Source organism: Zootoca vivipara, chromosome 13 (genome assembly GCF_965207765.1).
Source record: "Zootoca vivipara chromosome 13, rZooViv2.hap1.1, whole genome shotgun sequence".
Classification (NCBI taxonomy): Eukaryota; Metazoa; Chordata; class Lepidosauria; order Squamata; family Lacertidae; genus Zootoca; species Zootoca vivipara.
Window position 1 is genome coordinate 5,820,809 of NC_142596.1, and position 19,597 is coordinate 5,840,405.

Sequence of the window (19,597 nt, forward strand, 5' to 3'; positions counted from 1 at the left end):
GGCAGACCCATCCTCTTGCCCCTCCTCTTCCTGCGTAATTCTGGAGTTGGGGGGATGGGTCTTCCCCCCTTACTTGCCCCTTCCTGTCCCACCTGGGACCCTGGCTCCTCTACCTTGCCTGAGCCTCGGACACGACTTCCTGCTTCCCCACTGGAATCGGAACTCTCCCTGCTTTCCCCTTTGCTCGGGGACGGGCTTGAACTCAGGAGGGGAGGGACTTCGCGATATCCCCTGTCCCTCACATCCACCCCCCTCCCAAGCTCTCCTTCACCCCTCCCCAGGCCCCCCCCATGTGTCGGTGACGACTGGAAGCCTAAAAACTCGGTGCTCTCCGAGCCCGTTGGTGTGAACACCTCCCCCCAGTCCTGCGAGCCCCCCCCTTCCGCCTGGGAGGACGGGAATCCCAAAAAGTCCGTGGCGTCAGAGCTGGTGGGGGTAAAAATGTTTTGCCAATCTGCTCCTTCCTCTGACTGGGTGGATCTTGGCGACACCCATACCTCATCCTCTGGTTCCTCAAACTCCGCTTCCCAGCGCCATGGTGAGCTGTTCTCCCGTGCCTCCTCCTCCTCCCCCTCCCTTTCCATGTGCCAGGGCTTGGGTCTGTGGGGAAAGAGGGCGTGAAATTCTTCCACCAAGAATTCCTCCTGTATCTGAGTGGCGGGAACCCATTCATTCTGGGACGGTGGAGCATCCTCCCATGCCATGAGGTACTCCAGGCCCCCCACCCCCCACCTTGAATCCAGGATGGCCGTGGCCTCATTGAGTTGCTCCCTGCTTTCCCTCTCCCCCCCTCCCTCGGGGGTTTGTTCGCTGTCTCTGAGCCTGCTGCTTTCCCTGTACGGCGACAGCAGCGATCTATGAAACACTGGATGCACCCTCATGTCCTCTGGCAGTGCCAGCCTGTATGCCACCGGGTTGACCTGTTGCGTGACCGTGAAGGGGCCCAGCCATTTGGGTGCCAGCTTTTTGCACCTCCCTCTGGTGGGAAGGCCCTCCGAGGACAACCACACCTTGTCCCCCACCCTGATGACCTCCCCTTGTCGCCTGTGGCGATCTGCCCCCTTTTTGTACGCTTCCTTGGCCCTCTCCAAGTGTTCTCTGAGCTGCTGGTGCACCGTCTCCAGTTCCTCTGCCCAATCCTCAGCCTGTGGGCCCTCCTCCTCCTCCTCCCTCTCCCTCTCTGGGAAAGATCTGAGGTCGCGCCCGTAATTGGCCTTAAAGGGCGACACCCCTGTGGAGACGTGCACTGCATTGTTGTAGGCAAATTCTGCTAGTGGCAAGCGATCCACCCAGTCCGTTTGCCGCTGGCTGACGTAGCATCTCAGGTACTGCTGCAGAATGGCGTTGACCCTCTCCGCTTGTCCGTTGGTCTGCGGGTGTCTAGCCGTCGACAAGCTGACCTCCACCTGCAGGAGGTTCATGAGCCGCCGCCAGAACCTGGAAACAAATTGGCGGCCACGATCCGAAATAACCCTTAAAGGTAATCCATGCAGTCTGAAAATGTGATCAACAAACAGTTTGGCTGTCTCTTCTGCCGAGACTGCCCTGGCACACGGTATAAAGTGACACATTTTGGACATGAGGTCCACCACCACCAACACTGCAGTCTTACCCCTGGACGAAGGCAGATCTGTGATGAAGTCCATGGACACCACTTCCCACGGCCTGTGTGGTGTGGCTAAGGGCTCCAGCAACCCTGGTGGCGCTGCTCTGACCACCTTCGCCCGCTGGCAGGTGGTACAGCCCCTTACATAGTCTCGAACATCTTCCCTCACCCCTGGCCACCAGAAGTGTCTCATGACTAGGTGAGTGGTCTTGTCCCTTCCAAAATGCCCCGCTGTAGGGTTGTCGTGCATCTGCTTGAGGACCGTACGTCGAAGCTGGGTGGTGGGTAGGTACAGCGCACCCTTGTAGAAAAGCAGCCCTCTGCGTTCTGCAAAGTCTTTTGCCTGCTCCCTCCCCCCTCTCAGTTCTCTGAAGATGCGGTTGGCAAATTCATCCGCTGCCGTCAGTGCTGTGAGTTCTGCCTCGCTCACCACTGCTGCTCCGCCGGACCATGCCGACGGGGGGAAAATGTGCCTTGGGGCTGGTGGCGCCTCCTCCTCCATGTACTCTGGCTTGCGGGAGAGGGCATCCGCCCTGACATTCTGCTCTCCTGGGATGTAGTGTATGGAGAAGTTGAAGTTCGAGAAGAACTCCGCCCACCGTATCTGCCGCTGGTTGAGCACCCTGGCAGTTCTCCAGAACTCCAGGTTCTTGTGGTCTGTGCACACCTGGATGGGGTGCTTGGCGCCCACCAGGAAGTGTCTCCAGTGCTGGAACGCCGCGTGGATTGCAAGAAGTTCCCGATCAAAAACTGTGTAGTTTCGCTCGGGCTGGGTCAACTTCCTGGAGAAGAAGGCACAGGGTCTCCACTCTCTGTTGGCGTCCAGTTGCAACAAAATGGCGCCCACAGCCTTATCAGAAGCATCTGTTTCAATGCGTAGGGGCGCGTCCTGAACCACGTGGAACAGGTTCTGGTCTGAGGCGAACACCCTCTTGAGGCTTTCGAACGCTGCTTGCGCCTCTGGTGTCCACCTGAACTTCTGCTTGCCTCTCAGGCAGTCAGTGATGGGAGCCGTAACTCGAGAGAAGTTCTTGATGAACTTCCTGTAGAAGTTGGCAAAGCCTAGTAGGCGTTGGGCATCTTTGCGCGTCCTGGGGCTGTGCCAGTCCAGGATGGTCTGCACCTTGTCCTTGTCCATTGCCAGCCCCTTGTCTGACAGCTTGTAGCCCAGGAAGTCCACCTCCTTGGTGTGAAACTTGCACTTCTCCAGCTTCACATACAGGTGGTTCTCCTTCAGGCGCTGTAACACCTCCCTGACGTCCTTCACGTGCTGCACTGGGTCGTTGGAGTAAATAAGGATGTCATCCAGAAAGACCAAGCATTTCCTGAAGAGTAGGGACCCCAGGACGTGGTGCATGAAGGCCTGGAAGCATGCTGAGCCCCCTTGCAACCCGAAGGGCATCACCAGATATTCAAAAGAGCCCAGAGGCGTGAACATCGTGGTTTTCCACTCATCGCCTTCCCGGATCCTGATCAAGTTGTACGCCCCCCTCAGGTCTAGCTTGGTGAAAATCTTGCCTCTGCGTGCCGCTGTCAGGAGATCATCCACTCTGGGCATGGGGAAAGCCACTGGCTCTGTCACCGAATTCAGCCGTCTAAAATCCACCACAAGACGGCGCTGTTGCGTGTCTTTCTTGTCCACCCAGAAGACCGGGCTGCCCCCTGCTGCCTTGCTTTCTCTGATGAACCCCCGCTTGAGGTTCTTGTCGATAAAAGCGCGCAGATCCTCCAGTTCCTGGTCTGACATGGCGTACAGCTTGGCTGGGGGTATAGTTGCCCCAGGCACCAGGTTGATCTGGCAGTCAAAAGGCCTGTGTGGGGGCAGGTGGTCGGACTCCGCTTCACTGAAGACCTCCTGCAGGTCCCAGTATGGTTTGGGTATCGCCTCACCCCCTTTGACGTGCATGGTGGCCACCGTGGCTATTGGAGGCCCCTCCCCTGGTTGGTGCTGCATGCAATGTTCCAGGCAAAAGTCCGATCCAAAAGTGATGCATCTCTGATGCCAACTTATGGAGGGGTCGTGGCGCGCCAGCCAGCTCATGCCCAAAACGATTGGGGGGTCTGAGATGGTGGTGACGTTGAATGCCAGTGTCTCTGAGTGCCTTCCAACCGTCATTCTCATGGGGGGGGTTTGATGAGTGATGGCCCCTCCCAGCAGCTCTCTGCCGTCAATGGTTGCCACGTGCAGAGGAAAATCCAGCTGCAGAAGCTGGATCTGGTGCTCTTCTGCAAAGTTTCTCGAGAAGAAGTTGGCTGAGGCACCACTGTCAATTAGGGCGAGGACCGTCAATGGATAGCCATTTGGGAGCGTGAGCGTCACTTCTAGAACCACTCCTGCTCTGGGAGGGGTGGGCTGGCTCTGCTCCTCTCTGTGCGGGTGGGTGGGCTGGGGCTGTTGTCTGCTGACTGTGCCTGGCTGCCGCCCCTTGTCTCCTGCAGCCAGGCTTTCCCGTTTCCCTGCTGTGGTGCTGCGTCAGTGGGGGAGGGCACAACCGTTCCCGCCTTTCCTTGCCACTCCCTGCGATGTGGGCAGTCTCTGACGAGATGCTGGGGGGAGTTGCAGAGAAAGCAATTCCCACCCCTTCCCTCCTTGCGTCTTGGCGCCGCTGGGGTTTGAAAAGCCCGCGCGCGCGCGCTATCAATCTGCATGGGTTCCTGGTCCTGACTGGCCCCAGGCGTGGCTTGAAAGGGTTGTTGAGGGAGTGGCTTCTCCTGCGACCGTGGGAACCAAGCCCGCTTTGCGCGCGTTGCTTGCTTGTCGCTCCATCTGGATTCCTGCCTCACCCCCACCGCCAGAGCCGCTTTGCTCAGTTGATCCATATTACTGGGCTTTGGACCTCTCGAGAGCTCATCCTTCACCTCCTCATGCAACCCCAAGTAAAACGCCGCTTGCATTGGGGCAGACTCCAGATCCCACCCCAATCTGTGCACCAGCATGGTGAATTTCGCCCAATACGCGCGAACTGTCATATTTCCTTGGCGTAAATTATGAAGTTCCTCCTTAGTCTGGTCCATATGACTATCGGACGAATACATCGTTTTCAAACCTTCTAGAAATAGTTTGACATTCTTCATGCAAGGATTCCTTGTTGCAATTAACGGTCTTAGCCACTCCCTGGCCGCCCCTGTAAGGTGCTCCACAATAAACGCTACTCTGTGCTCATCATCAGGGAACTCATCGTGGTGCAGCTCAAGAGCATACACAATCTCAGTCTCAAAGCCCTGAAACTCCTTCGGGTCTCCATTGAACTTGCTTACTAGGGTCCCGGCTCTCCTTCCTGGCAGCACTTGGACTTGGGGTGCCCCTCCCGCCTTGTTTTTCTCTGCATCCAGCTTGTTTTGGAGGTCTACCGCCACCGCCCTTAAATGCTGCTCTTTTTCCTGGAGCTCTCTCACCTGTTCCGCAAGTTGTAGCCGGTCGTCCTGGACCTTCTTAGTCTCCTCTTTAGCTGCCTTCAATTCTCCCTGCGCCTGCAGCGACAGCTGTTGCAGTTCTAGCTGGGCTTGCTCAGCGATCTGCCGCCACTTCTCCGCCTCTGACACGCTCATCCCGGCAACTCCAAAGTAGCCCAAAAATGATTAGGAGGTTGCTGTCACAGTGGCCGGAGTGGACTACTTCAGAGTAACGACGCTACGCAGCTCTGCATTTTATTCTTTTATTGGTGCTGCGTATTTACAGTGCTCAAGTCATTGCTATTTACACGGAGCGATGTTGTCAGTCGGTTTCAGAACCTCCTAATGGCTTTTGGCGCGTCTTTCTCCAACACAAAAGCTTTGGCAGACCCATCCTCTTGCCCCTCCTCTTCCTGCGTAATTCTGGAGTTGGGGGGATGGGTCTTCCCCCCTTACTTGCCCCTTCCTGTCCCACCTGGGACCCTGGCTCCTCTACCTTGCCTGAGCCTCGGACACGACTTCCTGCTTCCCCACTGGAATCGGAACTCTCCCTGCTTTCCCCTTTGCTCGGGGACGGGCTTGAACTCAGGAGGGGAGGGACTTCGCGATATCCCCTGTCCCTCACAATTATTATTATTATTGGGTAGATCACTTAGAAGAAGTCAGTCAGGGGGGAGTGGTCAGCCAGTAATCAACCTCTCCTAGACAATGACAGCCCCGTTTCTCAAGCTCTGGGAGGAAGACCTTTCATTGCCTACAGACAGCCACCCAATCTTAAACAACTCCTCACCCACAATAATACCACCAGACTTAACATGGACACTGGTACCAGAGCCTGCAATTAACCCAGATGCCAACTTTGCTGCCACATACAACAGCATTACTGGCCCCAACAACATCAAACATACTATCTCAGGACTATTTAATTGCTCATCTTCTAACATTGTGTATGCCATCAAATGCCAACAGTGCCCTTCAGCTCTCTATATCGGCAAACAGGCCAAACCCTATGCCAAAGGATAAATGGACATAAAACTGACATGTTTGTCTCTCCTGTTCATAGCTCACAATCTTTAGACTTTATATTAACCTCTGCCCAGTGTCAAAATCTCAGATATATAAGCTAGGTGCCAAATAGCTCCATAAACCAAGGTTACAGTCGCCAAAACAGAAGGTATAGTTGCCATTTTAGGGCAATACAGCTCTAAATCTAAATTTTTCAAATGAAGGACTGACTGTGATTGATTTTGCAGAAAGCTCATATATTGGTGATATATTGATTTTTAAAGGAAGCACAGACAGCTCATATACTGGTGAAATTAACATAACAGAACACGCTCCAGTGAGCACATACTTCTACAGTGGTACCTCGCAAGAAGAAATTCATTCGTTCTACAAGTTGTTTCGTATTGCGGAAAATTCATCTTGCGAAGTGCAGTTTCCCATAGGAATGCATTGAAATTTAATTAATGCGTTCCTATGGGCAAAAAAGAAGCGGGGGGGGGGGGGGGAGGCGCCGACTCACCCGCCACGGCCAGAAGTCTTTAAGGCTCTGGGGAGGGGGAAGCAGGAGGAGGGCCAGGGTTCTCCTCCTGCCGCAGCCTCCGCTCCTTCAGGCACCGCCACTGTTGCCGCCAAGGGCTGCCTGGCGAGCCCCGCTGCTGCTCCTGCCGGATCCTGCCAGCCCACTGGGGAGGAGCCGCGGCAGCCACCATGACCGCCGAGGAGGGTAAGGCCGGAGGTCGCCAAGGAGGACAAGGTCGGAGGCGCAGAGGCTGCCATGAGCGCCACGCCGTCGGAGGCAGAAGCAGCGGCTGTGGGCGTCACCCCCGGCCGCTACGGCAGAGTCCTAAAGGTAAGCAATGGCGGCTTCCCTTCCCGTCACGAGGCTGCTTCGTCTTGCGAAGCATGGCCATAGACGACTTCGTTTTGCGAGTCTTCAAATATGGAATAGTGGTAGCCAAGAAAGTAAAATATTTGGGAATATGGTTGACGGCAAAGAATATTAATTTGTTCAACGACAATTATGAACCGGTGTGGAAAGAAGTAAAGAAAGATTTGGAAATGTGAGCTGAGAGGGTTAATAGCTCAGCAGTCGCCCTGCATCACGGGGCCTCTGACATTTCATTCATCCAGAAATGCTGGGAGCTGTGTGCTGTTGTGATTCTGTGTAACATGAAATGTCTGTATATTTTTCTGTCTGTTCCTGTTTTGCTCTCAGTCAGAATGGAACTGAATAGTCCTGGCTGAGGAGCTCTTAATACATCTTCTGTATTTTAACGAGCAAGGAGTCGCCCTGATTTATCACAGGCACAAGAGGCTGATAACGCTGATCGCTGCTACTCTGTGCTATTTGATCTGAGGAAGGAAAAAAGCTTTTAAGGGACTTTGAAAGTAGAAGACTGGCACAGCGGAAGTGTGCCGGGCATTATGTGACGCAGCTGGAATGTGAGTGGACAGAAAGACTTTCACCTTCTGCCCCAGCTGCTGCACCAACAACTCGCACGTTATCCAACAGGAAATACGGAATAGACTGAAGTTGTCGTTTTATGGAAGAGTAGCTGCAATCAAAATGAATGTATTACCTAAGATGTTATTCTTATTTCAAACAATTCCTAAAATTAAAGGGACAGGACAATTCAAAGAATGGCAGAAAATTTTATCTAGATCTGGCAGGGGAAGAAACCACGAATAAAATTAAAATTATTGGTTGATAAGAAAGCTGAAGATGTATTATGAGGCGTCCTGCCTTTGTTGGTTGAGAGAATGGATAATATTGAAAAATACAGATCTGTTAGATTTGGAAGGTCACGACAACAGATTTGGTTGGCATGCTTACCTCTGGTATGAGAAGGCAAAAGTACATAAAGGTTTTACAAATCATGTGATAAGAATATCGTTGTATGAGGTCAGGGAAAGAAACAAAAAACTGTCGGAAAGGAAAACACCATGGTGGTTATCACCTATAGAGGTTTTGACTGTTAAGAAGGTAAATATGAAGGGAGGTGGGCCACATATGAAGAGATTTTGGTAAAATCAGACAGAGGTTGGAAATTAAAACCATACAATGAAATGGAGGTGGTTTTGACGGGATGGTTGCAATACCACCAAGTGAATGATGTACTGTCAAAAGATTAAAAAATAGGATTTGAAAATAAAAAGTCTAAATTTCAAATTGAATTGTTGGAAGGCAGAGAGAAATTGTTATCGAAAATGTATAATTTTTTGTTAGAATGGTTTACAAAAGGTGAAACGACAAAAGAGGTGATGACAAAATGGGCAATAGATTTTGGGTACAATATTGAATATGATGCATGGTTGAAATTATGGAATGAAACAATGAAATTTACTGCATGTACCGCCTTGAAGGAAAACATAATGAAGATGATGTATAGATGGTATTTAACACTGGTGAAATTAGCTAAAATGTATAGGATGAGTAACAAAACATGTTGGAAATGTAAAGATGGTGAATTTAATCATATGTGGTGGACATGCGAGAGAGTGAAAGGATTTTGGGAAATTATATATAAAAAGTTGAAAAAGATGTTTAAGTATACTTTCCCCAAAAAACCCAAAGCATTTTTATTAGGTTTAATGGGAGAAGAACTTGCAAAAGGAGATCAGAGACTGTTCATGTATGCTACAACCACAGGAGATACCAATGATTGAGGAGTGGCAAACGAAGATGATGGACTATGCTGAACTGGCAAAGCTGACCTGCGGGATCCGAAACCAGGGAGAGACAAAGTTCCAGAGGGAATGGAGTAAATGACTACATAGAGAAGAACTTCAGAAGTTTGAAGACACTTGCGGGACTGAAATAAATCCTACGATGTGAACTTGTTAACTTCTATAAAAAGGAACTGTGAGATGAGAGGAGCAATAAAGCCAAATGGCGGGAGGGATGGAAGTCACAAGCTCGGCAGAGCAAAAGGATTGAGAAGGGTGAATTTAAGATGAAATGTAATTTGTTTGTTTGTTTATTTGAAAAACTTAATAAAAATTATTTATATAAAAAAGAAAAATAATAGAGGGACTAAGTTCAGGATGGCTGTGGGAAACAATAAAGGCAGTGTATTCAAGAAAAATCAGGACTGAATAAAATCTACAGGACACAAAAGATGCAATTAGAACAGGAAATCTCTTCCCTAGAACAAAAGCAAAGGACAAGAACTTCAAAACAAGTTTACTAACTATTACAAATTAAGCAAAAAGAACTAGAAGCAATGGAAATAGATAAAACAATGGTACTACAATTATATATTTTGCCAAGTTGCAAAAAGATAAACAAAGGAACAATTACAGGTATATTTAAAAAGTTTTTCTCCTTTCTGTATACCTCCACCTCTCTCCCTCAGAAGAAATTAAGAAATTTTTAGACACTATAGTCTATACACTGGAGCTGAGGCTCCAATACTTTGGCCACCTCATGAGAAGAGAAGAATCCTTGGAAAAGACCTTGATGTTGGGAAAGATGGAGGGCACTAGGAGAAGGGGACGACAGAGGACGAGATGGTTGGACAGTGTTCTCGAAGCTACGAACATGAGTTTGACCAAACTGCGGGAGGCAGTGCAAGACAGGAGTGCCTGGCGTGCTCTGGTCCATGGGGTCACGAAGAGTCGGACACGACTAAACAACAACAATAGTGATACAGTGGTACCTTGCAAGACAAATGCCTCGCGCAACGAAAAACTTGCAAGACGAAAGCGTTTTGCGATCTTTTTGTTTACTCGCAAGACGAATTTTTCTATGGCCGTGCTTCGCAAGACGAATATTTTTGCATTTTTTTTTGCTTTGATTTGTTTAAATTGGAAAACCGTAAGATGAATTTTTCGCAATACAAAACGACTCACGGAACGAATTAATTTCGTCTTGCAAGGCATCACTGTACCTATAACTAAAGGACGACGACAGTAAATGTATGGAAAAGGAGGAGATAAAGGAAGTAATTAAAAACTTGAAGGTGGGAAAATCAGCTGGCCCTGATAGATTCTCAGCATCCTTTAACAAAACAGTTAAGGGACAAACACTTCCACAAACGACCATGCTATAACAACGATATTTTAGCTGATAGCAGACTTCCTGCAACCTAGAAATATTCAAGAATAGTAGTTATTCCCAAGCCTCACAGGGACATCTAATTTTGAGTCATACAGACCAATCTCTTTATCCAATGTTGACCAATCTCTGGTCAACAGATTAAAAACATTTATTGACAATTATAAATACCCAGACTCCTAAAAAGATGGGAGAGGAGAGGAGGCTGAGGGAACAATCCAAAAGGGAGGGTGTTTTCAAAAAAGGCTGAGAGGCTGCCAGCTCTGCAGGCAAGGAGTGACATAACTGGGTTCCTGAGCCCCACAGGGGTGCCACAGAAAGAATGTATTTGGTCAAGGGAGCAATGGACTCAAAAAGGTTGAAAACCTGTGCTGTATGTAATTAAATGCATAAATTTGAAGAGAAGGGTTCTCTTGTTCTAAATTTAGAATCAGCATCCAACTGTTGCAGAGGCGGAAGGACAGGGACTAGAGAATACAGTGGTACCTCGGGTTACAGATGCTTCAGGTTACAGACTCCGCTAACTCAGAAATAGTACGTCGAGTTAAGAACTTTGCTTCAGGATGAAAACAGAAATTGCATGCTGGCAGCGCAGCGGCAGTGGAAGGCCCCATTAGCGAAAGTGGTACCTCAGTTAAGAACCGTTTCAGGTTAAAAACGGATCTCCGGAACGAATTAAGTTCTTAACCCGAGGCACCACTGTACTCGGCATCTGTACCATCAGATAGTGAAAAGCATGGGTAGGCAAACTAAGGCTTGGGGGCTGGATGAGCCCAATCGCCTTCTAAATCCAGCCCGCGGACGGTCCAGGAATCAGCGTCTTTTTACATGAGTAGAATGTGTGCTTTTATTTAAAATGCATCTCTGGGTTATTTGTGGGGCATAGGAATTCGTTCTTTTTCTTTTTCCCAAATATAGTCCGGCCCCCCACAAGGTCTGAGGGACAGTGGACTGGCCCCTGCTGAAAATGTTTGCTGACCCCTGCTGAAAAGGAAAGAGCATAGCTGGGCAGAAGATTTAACATATGACAAAAATGGCAACAATCTGGCCCATACCAGGGGCTGCCTATAGCTAACTTGGAAGTTCCAACTACCAGAGAGTGACATAAATCAATACAATGAAATTTAAGCAGTGCCAGAAACTGGGATATAAAAGCTAGGACCAAATGGCTCCTGGAATCTGGGTTATAGGCACAAAATCAGAATGGTTAGTTGCCACACACACACACACCCCAATGCAGCAGCACATTCCATTCATTTTTGCGAAATAGGTCTATGACATCAAAATTCTTGGAAGAACAGGTCCAACAGTACAATCCTAGCCATTTCTACACAGAAATAGATGCTACTGAATGAATTCAATAGGGTTTACACCAAGGCAAATGGGAATAAGATTGTACATGTGAAGAATTCTTCTGGATTCCTAGCAAACTGAGACCAACATTTGCAATCACCTAGAAAACTTTCTTTATCCATCAATTTTCATCAGACAAATCTCTATTTCACAATATGGAATTCTGTACAGGCCAATTCACCCCATGAGAAAAATGCATGCATTTAGAATGCATTTTACATTAAGTCTTTAAGAAAAGTTACATGGGGGGAAATATAATAGTTATTTCTTTTTAAAAACAACAACAACAGATATTCTACCAACACTACAGGTTTTCTGTTTTAAATTTTGGCCCAAAAAACTAATTCAGGCATGTTTAATAACATGAAATTTAGCAGGGATTTTTAATACAACTATGTGAATGTCATAGCTTCCTGGCAAGAGCAACACAAGAATGGGGGAATCCCATAATGAAGGCTCTGCTATTTCCAACTGCAAACAGCCTATCCACCAATTTTCCTACAGGAATTTTTGTGGAAGAGAGCCTGCTAGGAGAAATTCGCCTGGAGCCTTCATTTTACACCTTTAGGTGCCAGGCAAAAAATGGTTCTTCTTTCACCAGGCCTTTGGCTGACTGACATCCAATGCCCTTTTAAAATGTGTTGGGTTGTTTCTATTTTTAATTTGTTTGAGTATTAGCATACTTGAGCACTGCTTTCTATGGCTTCTTTAAAGTGCCCAATACAGCAAACAAAAGTGTTCTTTTTTAAAAAAGGCAGCTACATATGAAGCCTGGAAAAAACATTTTAGAATTGTAGCTAGGGGTTGAAGTCAGGCCAATTAAGAAAGGGGGTTGTTTTAAACTTTTATCTTTTTATTTAAAACTAGCTGGCCCGGCCACACGTTGCTGTGGGTTTTTGTGTTAAATGGACCCTTTTCTGTTAAATTGACCTTCAGAGTCTCCCTTCAGAGTCCCCTCACCTGCCCTGTCCCAACCCTGACTCCCCTACTGTAAGTTTCAAAAATAAGACTCTCCCACCCACGCGTGTTCCTGAAAATGTTCCCACCCCCACTGCTTTGGCTGACTCAGGGTCCTACCTTCTCCCCGCATGGCTATGTGTCCCCCCCTTTGTTGTGCCTCATTCCTGAGACACCCCCCCCCCCGTTGTGAAAGACCCTATTCTGTTTGCTTTTGCCTGTGGCCTACTGAATGGTGTGGCCTACTCAGTTTTTCCTGCTTGGCAATGCTGCGGCCTATTGAAAAAGCTGGGCCTTGTTGCAGCAAAAGGACTGTTTTCAGTTGGTTGCTGTGGAATTTTGTGATGTCATCTGGCAGCGCAGCTTTGGAGACGGCAGGGTGCGATCTGCCTTTCTATTGGATGCTGGAGTTTCCAGAGCTTCTGGTGGTGACGTCTAATTTGGGTGCCACTTTTTTGTGTCTAATCATTATTTTAGGTGTGAAAGGTGTGGTTTTTTGATAATTTTTTAATGCCAGATCCCTCCCTGATGGGCATGTAACGTTGTGGCCAAATTTGTTACATTATGATTCAGCGGTTACGGAGAAAGGCTGTTACATCTGCGCGCGCAATGCCTACATTTTTTAATATATATATATATAGATAAACAAAAATTATCCAGTAGCAGCAAAAATGTAATGTTTTTTAAATCAACTGTGATGTCTTAGCATTCTAAGATCAGCAGTTAATAATATTTTATACAAATTGGTATAAATTAGGGAGAAATGAACATGTGAAAAAGCCCTAACTTATGATGAACACAGGAATTCTGAATATATAAAAAAATTGTCCAGTAGCACCTTAGAGACCAACTAAGTTTGGTCTTGGTATAAGCTTTCATGTGCATGCACACTTCTCATGATCAGTAATAATATTATTTTCCCCCATTGAAAACATAAGTTCTCTTTCTCGTAACATCATATATAATACACAGCTCTTAATACAAAAAGAAACATAAAAGGGAGCTTTTAGTATCAGCTTACGTAGTAACTTGGTTATATTTTGAAGTAAGTTTGAATTAAGTGCATTGTAAAAAATATTCTCCTTACTTCTAATCATTTCAACAAAAAATATAGCACCCAAAGCAGAAAGCCACTGATTTCTATTAACAGTTATACATCTCTGAATTATTCCAAAAGCAGAAACACCAAGCCTAAGGAAATACACATATACTTTGGGCAGGATTTTTTTTTAAAAGGTGAACATACTGTGTGTGCTATTACTTAATCTAAAACAGAAGGACTCAGTGTTAATACCAAATTATATAAAGAAACTAATGTGTAGTGATTTTAGCTCTTGATCACACTCCACATTTATCAACATGATTTGCCCTGAAAAGAAATACTGGTAACTGACTAACTCTCCAGACATTCATTAGACCTCATACTGTTTTGAAGAGATTTCAAACATTAAACTCTAACCTGCCTGGCCGAGGGAGGCTCCTGGGAAGGGTAGCGAGCCATCTAAGTTATGTTTATCCTTGATGGCTCCCACATCCCTTTGCATTTGAAAAGAGCTTTATAACCAAGACTTTCCAGTACTTTGACTTGTTGCCACTGACCTGTGTCCTCCACTGTTAGCAGCACCAGTGTACCTGTGTGGGGAGAAGGTGCTGTCCTATATCTCTCCTCCCAGCAGCAAGTCAGATCACTAATGTGTTGATTAGAATGCTCTTTTCAAATGCAAAGCGCTGTGAGATCCCTAGTTGTGTTTCCATTGAGCTATTGGCTGGGAGGCATTTTTCTTCCTGTGCTCTCAGTTGTCAGCTGCAGCATTTGAATGGTTCATCTAAGTCTCAGTCAGCAGCCGAATACCATGACTATGCTTCAGGAAGTGATCTCAATCAGGGAATTCTTAGTTGCAAAATGCACTCCCCCACCACCACAAATTTTGAACCCTAACTTTAAGGAACAGCTGTTCAATAAAGTCTAGCCCTTATTCACAAAGTTATTATCATATTCTAAAAGAAAAGAACATCGGTCTTACCGGTAACTTTCTCCAACTGTTACAATCTCTACTTCACTGTCTGTTGAGGTAACATTGATTTCTTCATTGGCAGTGACTTGGGGGGTGGAGGATGCTTCAATCACCACCACATCTTCATCAATACTCCCTGAAAGGCAGAACGCAAAGGAAACTGAAGACTGAAACAAGTTGCATTAGATTTGAATCGCACAAGGTATTAACTATATCTGGTGCACAATGGAGGGAATCAGTAAGTGTTGCAGAGGATGTACCTTACAAAAAGTAATAATACAACTCTTCTACGCCAATTACATTTAGTTTTAATGAGAGTGCTGCCACTTTTCAGTGGTGCCTGGGAGCAGCTTTTGCCCAAAATAGACAAGGAGCTATTTGATGAGTCAGGAGCAGATTAGAGCTACCAAATTGTTGTTCCCATATCAGAGTAACTCAACATTGTTTAATTTATATCCTGCTTTTCTGTGAAGTTCAAGGAAAGACACATGGGGGATTGGAACACAACCTCTCATCCAGGTACCAAATGGCTTAGTGTCAGCAAAATGCTTGCCTCATGTGCCTTCATACACAGGGAATCTGCAGCCCTTCAGATGTTGCTGGACTTTCTCACTGGATCCCAACATAAGAAGATAAGAGGATCCCTGCTTGACCAAGCCAAAGGCACATCTAGTACAGCTTCCTGTACTCACAGTAGCCAACCAGATGCTTGCAGGAAGCCCGCAAACTGAGCAAGAGCATGAGTACAACAGCATCTTTTTGACCTGCAATTTCCAGCAAGTGGTATTTAGAGGCATTGTGCCTCTGACAGTGAAGGCAAAATATAGCCATTGTGGCTGGTGGCATGGTCAGTGGTCAGTAACATCATGGTCAATGGTCAGGAGTTGGAAGTCTAGAAATATCTGAATGGCTGCATGTTCCCTGCCACACAGTTTCAATGGAAAGCAGATAATTGAGAATGGATTTGTAACCTCGGAAACTGTATTTTATTTTCAAAGCTGTGATTAAGCATGCCCTGAAAAACATTTCTAATTCCTAAGCATGCCCCAGCACTAGAGGCTTTTACAGACTTTCCTGGATTGTGTAGTATTTCAGTTTAAACTCGAGTCACTGAACACGTAAAATAAAGCTTTGTCTTACAAGTGAAGACAGATCCTACAACTGTCTATTTTCTGCATGTACAAAGAGAGAAGCCACTTGGGGTCATACAGTGCAACTGGATGGTCAGCAATACACACAACACATAGCTAAGCTATGGAATTTGCTATCTCAAGATGCAGCAACATAGATAGCTTTAAAGGGGATCAGACAAATTCAGTGGCTGCTAGTCATGAGGGTTGTGTATTACCTCCAAGATCAGACACACCATACCAATATCTGTCACAAAGAAACATTAGGCTTCCCATTAGGCCATCTGTTTGGGTCCCACAGGAAACAATATGCCAGCCTATGCCTCTGAAATGATCAAGCAGGACTCTTCTTATGCTGAGGCATCCAAAAGATGAAATGCTATAGTAAGGTGCCTTTAGCTACCCTCACATAGACTGAGTGCATGTGTGTTGCAGTCATGACAAAAAAGTACCATTTCTAAATGCCTGCCCTCTGAACAACCATCATGGAACCAACCAGACGGGCAGCAGGAACTCTGGATTTAATCTTAAGCAATGAAGCGGTCCTGGTGTTGGATACAAATATTATTGAACTGACTGGAAACTGTGGCTATAGTGCTATCCAATTCAATATACAGTGGTACCTCGACATCCGAATGACTCGACTTCCGAAGTCGACAAACCCGGAAGTCTTTTCGCCGCACGCGTGGTCAGCGCCTGCGCAGAAGCTTTGCGCATGCGCAAAACAGGCACTTCGACAACCAAAGACTTCGACTTACGAAGAGCGCCACCCATGGAATGGATCGCCTTCGTAAGTCGAGGTACCACTGTATGTGTAAATGGAACTATTTCCAAACAAAAACAAAACAATCACATTTGACTTCAAAAGAGGTACAGCAATTGCTTTTCAGCTTCCTTTTCAGCAAACTCAAGAGGGTCAAAACTCTCCAAAAAATATTGGGAGTTGTTTAGAATCATAACGTGAGAAGCTCACCTGGAACATATACCAGATAAAGAAAAGTACCTTTTTAATACATAAAATATGGTGCAAAAATGTAAGATATAGAGGAAAAACAGAGAAGAGGAACTGCGAAAGAAACAGTTTATTCAGTATAGAACCAGACCTGCGTTGAGGGGGAAGGAAGTCAAATAGAAATGAATAAGAATTGAAATAGGAATGTACCAGTATGTAATAATACAAACAAACAATAACAATAACAACTTATTATTTGTACCCCGCCCATCTGGCTGGGTTTCCCCAGCCACTCTGGGCGGCTTCCAACAGAATATTAAAATACAATAATCTGTATCATTTGTTCTGTGTTATATCTTTTTGTAAGTTTGTATTTCTTGTGAGTGACGTCTGTGTTGGTGTTGGTATAAGAAGCTAATACTGTAAAAGCATTTTAAAAATTAAAAAAGAAAGAAAAGAAAAACAGATAAAGAAAGGCACCACCAAAGGCTAGAGGATGCTAGTGTGCTTAACAAGCAAAGAAGCTACCATTTTAGAGGCATGACAGCTTCCTTTAGAACAGGCACCCCCAGACTTCTGCCCTCCAGATGTTTTGGACTACAATTCCCATCTTCCCTGACCACTGATCCTGTTAGCTAGGGATCATGGGAGTTGTAGGCCAAAACATCTGGAGGGCCGCAGTTTGGGGATGCCTGCTTTAGAAAATGGAGTAAGGCGAACAAAAAGGAATGCAAACTTTGGAAAAATAAATGCAAGCAGACAATATAGGACGCTGAAAAAGAATTTGAGGATCACACTGCTAAAAACATTAAGACCAGCAACAACAAAAAATATTTAAATAGTTGCAGGGAACCAGGGAGGATGGTGGACACTTTCAATGCCAATGGAGTCAAAAGTCTGATCGAGCAGTCTCTCTTTGTGCTCCTCAGCCAAGACTGGTTGAAAAGCCTAAACAGAAATTACTCCCATGAAAGAGTTTGGTCATATGTGGTCCCTTGTGGATGGGTTACCACTGTGAGTTTTGAAAGAGGGAACACCAGTCATGAGCGGGAGAGTTAATGTCTGCATCCCAATTGCTGATTCATACAGTTTCCATTTCTCTGTTTCATAGTAACAACTTCTTGCATCTTAAAGACTAACAGATCTACTGTTAAAATGAAGTTTTAATGGACTAGAGTCCATTTCATCAGGTGCATCAAGAGTTATCCTCGGTGGACAGCTATATACAGGAGCAGAGATGTATATACATGTACCCAATGCTTTTTAAATTAGGGAAAAAATGTGCCTGTACTCACCATGAAGTTGTTACAGTAAGTGCCACACTTTCAACCTTTGAGGGGGCACCAGTACTGTGTACCCTTGAGTACCCCCAGAAAAAAAGCACTGCACATACCTGCCAAATGAAAGTAAACCTTTGTGCATCTGATGAAGTGGATTCTACTCCACAAAAGCTTAGATACAATACAGACGAAGAGATCTAAGGTAGTATGAATTCTTTGTTGTGTGCATTGAATTCATATCCTATTATTCAGATTTTACAGAAAACCTCCATGGGATCTTCCTGCTAATATGAAAAAAGCATACTTACAATGACTGTCCACCCAAAGATGAGAAATATCAAAAACAAATGGGCTCACTGGATACATGCATCAACTTTTATTCTAGTCATGTGGAGCCGTTTCACATCTTTGTCAGCAAGAGGCAAAGAGAGACACCTAAACGAAGGCAGCAGGAGTGTGCAGGTAGAACACAACCAATGTACATGCTAGTATGGGCCAGCCTACTTCAACAGTTAGGTAAAAGGCAAAGGTAAAGGACCCCTGGACGGTTAAGTCCAGTTGAATTCGACTATGGGGTATGGCGCTCATCTCCGCTTTCAGGCCGAGGGAGCCAGAGTTTGTCCAGACAGCTTCTCTGGGTTATGTGGCCAACATAACTAAACCACTTCTGGTGTATAGAACACTGTGACGAGTGCCAAAACGCACAGAAACACCATTTACTTCCCACCACAGCAGTACCTATTTATTTACTCGTGCTGGTATGCTTTAGAACTGCTAGGTTGGCAGGAGCTGGGACAGGAGATCACCCTGTTGTCTGGATTTGAACCGCCAACTTTACAATCAGTAAGCCCAATAGGCTCAGTGGTCTAGATCAGTGGTCCTCAACCTTGGGCCTCCAGATGTTTTTGGCCTACAACTCCCACGATCTCTAGCTAGCAGGACCAGTGGTCAGGGATGATGGGAACTGTAGTCTCAAAACATCTGGAGGCCCAAGGTTGAGGACCACTGGTCTAGACCACAGCACCACATGCGTCCCTAAACAAAGTTAATAGAAAATTGGTGTACAGTGGTACCTCGTGTTACAAATGCCTCAGGTTACAAATGCTTCAGGTTACAAACTCCGCTAACCTATAGGAGTTACCTCAAGTTGAGAACTTTGCCCCGGGATTAGAACAGAAATCGTGTGCCAGCGGCGCAGCAGCAACAAGAGGCCCCATTAGCAATATCATGCCTCTAGTTAAGAACAGTTTCAGGTTAAGAACGGACCTCCGGAACGAATTAAGTTTGTAACTAGAAGTACCACTGTACTACATCCATACATCATGGGCTCATTTTACTCTCATTCATGGAATGTTTCTACAGACTATAGTACAGCAAAGGCTAGCAGAAAGTGGGCAGTCACAAGAGTAACCTATGCTGAATTTTTAGAAACAATACTGCATGGGCTTAGCATGTTGTGTGAACCAGGCCATTGTGGTTCTGATTATACTGGAGATCAGAGATGGACACAGGAGATTATGTTTTTTTTTTGGCTACTTGCAGCCTTGTGACATTCTGTCTCTGCTGACTATGTGACACTTCTAGGGTTATCAGAAGTTTGAAACAAGACTGTTAAAAGTGTGTCTCTTTGCCTGTGCTTCTGCATGGCCAGATATAATCCAGAATCTCTCACACCTAATTCATGGTACATGCAAGAGATGTTCTGCAAGAGGTACATAACTGTTTACCCTATAGATTAAGGGAAATGAACTGGACCCAGACCAACGCTCACCCTTCTAAGATGTGACAAACTTAGATATGACAAACTTAGTTGGTTAAGGTGCTACTGGAAGGAATTTTTTTTATTTTT

General features: G+C 46.0%; 1 protein-coding gene across 8 annotated transcripts in view; it reads right to left on the minus strand.

Annotated features, from left to right (window-relative positions):
- The window catches only part of RNF111 (ring finger protein 111), a 62,132-nt gene that overhangs the window by 25,685 nt on the left and 16,850 nt on the right, over positions 1-19,597 (minus strand). For all 8 annotated transcript variants that reach the window (XM_088656835.1, XM_035131180.3, XM_035131178.3 and 5 more), the window contains exon 3: positions 14,396-14,522. In XM_088656835.1, the coding sequence (XP_088512961.1) occupies positions 14,396-14,522 (127 nt within the window). The remainder of the gene's footprint in view (positions 1-14,395; positions 14,523-19,597) is intronic.